The 6,819-nt window shown below is 34.9% G+C and overlaps 1 protein-coding gene across 1 annotated transcript; it reads left to right on the top strand.

The window, feature by feature from the left end:
- The first annotated feature begins 739 nt into the window (after positions 1 to 739).
- Positions 740 to 6,809, top strand: LOC108968453 (DNA cross-link repair 1 protein-like). The gene is made up of 4 exons (XM_018932502.1): positions 740 to 787; positions 2,208 to 2,404; positions 4,389 to 4,773; positions 6,116 to 6,809. Exons 1-4 carry the CDS (start codon positions 740 to 742, stop codon positions 6,512 to 6,514), a joined length of 1,029 nt encoding a protein of 342 aa, XP_018788047.1. The 3' UTR covers positions 6,515 to 6,809.
- Positions 6,810 to 6,819: the final 10 nt, after the last annotated feature.

Below are 6,819 nucleotides of genomic sequence, written 5' to 3' on the forward strand. Positions count from 1 at the left end.
TTTAGCGCAATTTAAAAAAATCACAAACATTTTCTATGACAGAGTTTTCACTGCGATTATGCAGCAAAACTGCCACAATTGCCACAAATGACAAATACGCACACTTGTTGTTGTTGCAAAYTGATGCATCACTGATGTCATAATTGTTTGTGCGCTCATTTAAGCACATTGTGCACTTAGGCGCATTAGCACTTACTCATATCAGCTTATGCTAATAAGCCGCGCTTGACTTCATCTCCTGTCTTCTGGTCGTAATTCATTTCTTTAAACAATTTAATTCGAGAGTTGACAATCCATAAATATGTTATATGCTGTTTTTGTTGTAAAGTAAATTAAGTGTAAAATAATTGCAACAGCAGTGCGTCAACACTTCGCTACGCCTTTGTGGCAGTGCTAATTTATACAAAGTGCCCCACGGCTGATTGCAATCCGAACGCCATTCAACTGTGTCGCTGGGTAATTTTGCACTTTTGTTGGTGTGTGAGTTGTGTGCACAGAATATTGACTAAATTTGTGTTGTTCAAAAATATTTTAAGTGATGCTCAGACGCTGCTAATAAACTGTTGACATAAGTTTTTAGTGGAACCGGAAGTTCTTTAATTTTAATGTTTTATATGCATGTCTATCAAAGTCTAAAATTCAAAATAAGGTAAAATCGCTCTTCATAAGCTTATAAACGAAGGAAAAACGATGTAATAGGAACCTTTTATTGAAACAAAATTTGAGTTTTGTTTACAAAATGGTTATACATTGGTTATATATGACAGCGAAAGCTGAGAATTTTATGGTAAATATATGTAATATGATGTAGTGAATAGTCCTATGGCCCAATGACGCCTTCGGCCCATAAAACGCACTAAACCGTGATTTTTTCGGGTGCAATGGTGACACAAAGAGTACGTGTGGATTGCTGCCTGATCAGTAACTCATATTTTTCTTATTGAGGAAGCCATTCAGGCAGAAGATGATTTTTCGAAAAAAATCCGGTTCATTTTCAAGTTGTTACTCAGCCCAATGTGCCAAAATACGACTATACTGGTGGTCAAGCGGCTTCAGTTCTTGCATGAATTTGATCTTGTGGGGATTTAGACCAAAATTCTTTTGCAAAATTCGCCACAACGACGTCATAAAGATGCCCAACGCTTGAGAATGATATGTGAGATACGGATTGGGTCTTCCTCAATTGATGCGCTAGTGGAAGCAATATTTTCGACAACACAAACACTTCTATCTATCACTGACACACCAACAATTTGTACTGTACCTGTGAATTTAAAATTTTCAACCAGACGCTCAATTGTTGAAATAAAGCTAAACAGAGGCTTCCGCAGTGGCACGCGGTCAATAGCCATGATAGTAGAGAGACCTTACATCTCCTTACTTCTATGAAATATGTGTTAAATTGAGGCAAAAGTGTACCAGGGGAATGTTATAGAAATCGTGACTCCCTTCGATGGTGTGCATTGTATCTTTCAACAAAACTCTGCTCCGGCACACAAGGTGAAATCTAACCAGAAGTGGCTCAGAAGCAATAATCCTGCATTCTGAAAGTTCAAATTTTAATGTACTGTAGTAGTTAGTGGTCTGAGTTGGGGAACATGACCTTTCAAATACCCTACAAATTTGAAGAATAAAAAAAAATATATTTGGTTCGAGCATAGTCATTATTGCCGAATCATTTGAGTGCATGTTGGTAAGCAAAATATGTACATTTTGAGTAAAAATTTTGTTCAAACTAGACGAAAGTAAAGGAGTCTTTGTGGATTTCAAATATCGGTAAAAACTGAACCACAATTTCAGTTAGGTGGTTGATTTGATTTTTATTTCTCCTCTATCACCTACAAAAAACAAAAAAAAAAAATGAGATTCTAGGTGTTTTTGCCTTAATCTTCGACAGGCAGGACACTTCAGGAGTAAGTATTGAGATTTTAGTATCCCATCTTTTTCCGAGCAGCTGATTCAGCTGGAATAGAGTGGTGAATCACGAGAAGCCAACAGAGTTTCTACGCGTTTGCATTTCGCGGGTATTAAGACTGAAACACCTGTTCTTTCTAACATTTGAATATTCTCTGTTTAATAATAATTATTTATATATGAGTACTATTAACCATTTTCCTCTATTACCTAATTATATCAAAAAATATATAATTACAATCACTTCAAACTCATTTCTAATTAAATCACGAATTGCACATCTTATCTTGCAGTTCATACAATCCACATACGCGCTGGTCACGTGCCTCATTTCAATTTGCTCGGCTATACGTGTCGATTTCAATACGAACAAGGGTCCCATTGTGCCGCCAACACCACGTACAACGGTACGTCCGCTGCCGCCGTTCCGTGAGCCCGCGCCCGTCTGGGAGGATCAAAGCAATGATATACCGAACCCGAAACCATACACGTAAGTGTTATTACAAAAGACTTAAGGCACGAACTCGTTGCAATGATTAATGTTTATTAGCGCCATAAAGTGACAATATTAATTGTGTCGACTTGATGAAATATTGTTTTGTATATATATTTTTTTTCTTTTCTGTGAATGTTTTGAAATAACGAATAATAGTGGCAACGCTGGTGAAACAATATATTATACAAGGTTTTTTTACAAGCAGTATGAAAGTGTTATATTAAGTTATTTCGAAATAAATTTTTAAGCGCATAATAACATTTTCTATCTCAACCTCAAATTAAAATTTTAAAAATTTGGCAACGTCATTGTTAATTTTGTTAAACTCTTTTATTTAGATAGTTGTTTTTACTTCAATGGTTAGAACAAGAGTGAGAAAATGTATAAGTACAATAAAGTTCAGTTACAATGCGATTTCATTTTRAATACATCAGAGTTGCATGGATATGTACGTTGTTATATGCAGGATTGCATTTCAACAGTCATAAAGTCATATTTTTGTACTACAAAACCGTTCAGTTTGTAGGCAATTTTTGTTAGGGAAACACTAACTATTTAGACTTTACTACAAAATTAGTGGAAAAAATTGCTAAACCAAAAAAGTCTGTTTTCCTTGTCTTGGCTCAAAAAAGATAAATTTTATACAATTTTTTTCTTTGCAATTTATCTTTTTTTGATATGTGGCAACTCATTTCCAACATGTGCGTATTGAAAATTTTTAGGAAGGTATTTTTTTTTTATTGTATGCACCAAATTTTAATAATATAAGTATAAGGAACAAGAGGCTTTGGAATGTACAAAAAAAACAAGCATAAAGGTTAGGTTAGGTAAACAGACTAATACTCCGAAGACCACGAATATTTCCAAGTCCACGGCTCGAGACGCCCGATCCTTCTGATACCCAGAACACGTAGATATAATAAAAAAAAAAAAAAATAGCCACAAAACGCCTTGAAGCTGCCACAAATGTATTGAGCCAGCTTATATAAATTCCAGAAAATTTTCTTGATTCGCTGAAAGTATGGCAAGAGAGATGTTTCAACTTTAGTCTGACCGAGAGTCATATTTAGTCATATTTAGAACAAGTCTGGCCACAGCTAAACAGAGGAGGAACAAGTCTTTACAAGCTTCCACCTCATCTTCCTTGATGCAACAGTGACAATTTGAGTTATCCAAAATGTTTGGCCTTGATAAGAGCATGGAGTTCAGTAGACCTCTCATGCTCGACTTGAGAGCCATAGATCGAATATTAGAAAGCACGTAAAAATAAATGTATTTTACGTACCAATCCTAACAGGATTTGGGTACGTATGCTCTTTCTTGGAAGATACTTCCATTGTGAACATGCATTAAAGCCAGTTTAATATGAAAGCAGCTTACTACTGCTAGTGAGGTCATTTCCCGACTAGCTTTGAGCTCAAAGTCAGCGAGCTAAAGGCCTGTATAGCAACTTTGCTATCGGTGTAAATGCATATCTCCTTACTTAATACTTAATATAAATAATAATTTTTAGTTGACTTTAAATTATTATAATTTATATACTTATTTTGGTACAGTAAAAAATTTGGCAACCCGCCAAGCCATCGCTCGCTTATAATTCGAATTTGGCGTAAAATAAATAAATTTTAATAAATTATTAATATGTGATTTATATTATTGCAATTGATTTAAGACGCTGCACTTTATCATTAGTAATATATGTATAATATAACTGGCATAACAATGCTTTAACTTTCGATAGTCTTCAACATAGTAAATTCATTTTAAAATCATACAAAATTCTCTAAGCCATTTACCACTGACTATTGGAAGCAAATAAATACACCTTCGCCTTTGGTAAAGTAAATAAATGTTGAGAAAGAGCGCATTATTTAAAAAATACCGTTATTTTCCACTATCCTCTGTACTATCATAAAATTTTATAGTTTAATTTAGCAGCGCATAATTTCTAACTATAAACCGTTTTGCTATCTTTCAGTTACATTTTACCGCCACCGTCGCGACCACGTACAACCGGTAATAATGTTGGCAACGCCGGTCAAAGGCCACTGCACTACTATGGCAACCTCTTGCTGCCCTCCAACGAGAATGCCTTCACCCAGCAAGGCAGTACGAATGTGGGCGGCGGTAGCTTGGCAGCGAAATATATACCGAATGTTGGTATACGGTACACAGCGGTGGTGGCGCCTACTTACAACAGCAATAACAACAATAACAACTACAATAACAACAATCAAGCCAATCGCAACAACGGTGGCGGCAATTACTTCGACGTGAACAATAAATTGCATGGCAAATACTATAATGCCAAAACGAAAAAGTACAAGGCATACGAGAAGGTCAAATACGTGCCACAAAACTATGTAAGAATCTATTATTATAAATAAAGTAACAATTTACGACATTGTAATATTTAATATTGATTTTTTTTTGTATATGTTCTTTTTGTGTTGTAGTAGTAGTAGTGTTATTTGTAAGTAGTAAATAGTGAGGAGTTTGAGGTTAAGGAGAAAATTTTTTTATGTTATTTTTGTTGAACATTTTGAAGAAATTTTTATAAAATAAGATTTTTGATAAAAGATTTTAATTTAAGTTAGTTTAATTAACACGAAACCTTGAATTTTTAAAAATTTACTTTAAAGTGTACACTCTTGTAATACGCTCTTTGTTTATGAACCAAATCACCACCCCCGCACACATTTTAACACTCACTCCTTGCATTGCTCATTTAACTGGTTATATTCGATTGCAAGTCAGAAAAAATGGGGTTTTCGAGAATTTTTTTGTTTGAAGTGGCATAAAACTTGAAAAAATTTTCATTTTGGTTGCACCGAAGCTATAATACCCTTCACAGGTGCATTTGTTATAGCAGAATTGGTATAAAAAAATTTTTATCTTGATTTTATACGCTCAGTTTTTATGACAGCTATATGCTATGGTAGTATATAGATCTGAATTTCCTCGGAAAATGTAGTCTTGGCTTGGGCAATAATTTGTAAAAAAAATCGTGAAGATATTTAGTCACCTAAAAAATTGTCCATACAGCAACTGGATTTCAACCGTTTGGTTTATATGGCAGTTATATGCTATAGTAGTTCGATCTGAACAATTTCCTCGGAGAATGTAGTGTTTACTTAGCCAATAATTTTTAACAAATTTCGTGAAGATATTTTGTTAAATAAAAAAGTTTTCAACAAAGGACTGGATTTTGATCGGTTCATTTATATGGCAGCTATGTGCTATAGTAGTCCGATCTTAATAATTTCTTTGAAGATTTTATAGTTGCTTGGAATAATAATCGGTACTGAATTTCGAGAAGATATATCGTCAAATAAAAAAGTTTTCCATACATGAACATATTTTTTATCCATCAATTTGTATCGCAGCTATGTGGTATAGTCTGATATCCGCGGTTTAAGCAGTTTTTTTTGGAGAAAAGGGTGTGCATAAAATTTCATATCGATATCTCAAAAAATTTAAAGATTTGTGAGCTGATTAGACTAATTTAAAACGTTTTTGCAACTTGAAAATTTGAGAGAATATTCTCAAATGCATATACATTCAATATATTGCAAAAAGAAAATGTGGTATTTTGAAATTCGCTAGTGAATTTAACCCCTCAAAATTCCTTAGACACCAACTTTTATGGTTTAATATCAAGCTTCGCTTCATCTACTCACACCACTCATTACCTTTTCATTACAGTATCCACTTTCTGCATTGGCACTACCCATCGAAAAACCTTACACAAACGCATTCAATCAAGAGCAGTTCATACGCACACAACAGTTGCCACAAATTGCCGCACCAAACGCCTTTCGGCCAGCCGAAAAAGCAGCAAATGAAACACAACCACACAGCGCGGCATCAACACGACAAAATACCGTTAGCGCCGCCGCAGCAACACCTATAGCTGCCAACGCAGCTGCCACACAAGCCAAGTGGGCGCACGAGAAAGATCAGTCGCTGTTAAAAGGCAAGTCCCTCCTCGATTCCAGCAAAGCACAAGCGCCGTTACCAATTACATCAACAACAACAACCACGAAAATAAACACATCGGGAGGTCAACAGGTGAACGCCATCTCGAGTGCGAAGAGCAGGTGAACGTGTATATAGCAACGTTACAGCAACACAAATACAAATTAATTTGAGAAAAAAAAGTTTTCAAACGCATTTACACCAACAAAAGCAAGAATGTACAGCAAATATACAAATCATCAAGTACTTTAGCATTTTAATTTACTGTTATATAATTGACATTTTCACAATTTTTGTTGCATTTTGTAAACTCTGCCAACTGCCTGTCATTGTGCGCTGCATTTGAGGCGCCCAATGAAGGTTAACTAAATATTAGCTTTTACCACATGATCAATGCCACTTTTGGGGCTCACAATTTTTTTTTTTTTTTT

This window comes from Bactrocera latifrons, unplaced genomic scaffold, assembly GCF_001853355.1.
Source record: "Bactrocera latifrons isolate USDA-ARS-PBARC rearing strain unplaced genomic scaffold, ASM185335v1 scaffold_217, whole genome shotgun sequence".
NCBI lineage: Eukaryota > Metazoa > Arthropoda > Insecta > Diptera > Tephritidae > Bactrocera > Bactrocera latifrons.

Bases quoted from the DNA above. Each gene is read 5' to 3' on its own strand.
- LOC108968453 (XM_018932502.1), top strand. From the start codon at position 740: ATGGTTATACATTGGTTATATATGACAGCGAAAGCTGAGAATTTTATG. The intron at 2,405-4,388 runs GTAAGTGTTATT...GCTATCTTTCAG, and splicing joins CCGAACCCGAAACCATACAC to TTACATTTTACCGCCACCGT. The intron at 4,774-6,115 runs GTAAGAATCTAT...TTTTCATTACAG, and splicing joins AATACGTGCCACAAAACTAT to TATCCACTTTCTGCATTGGC.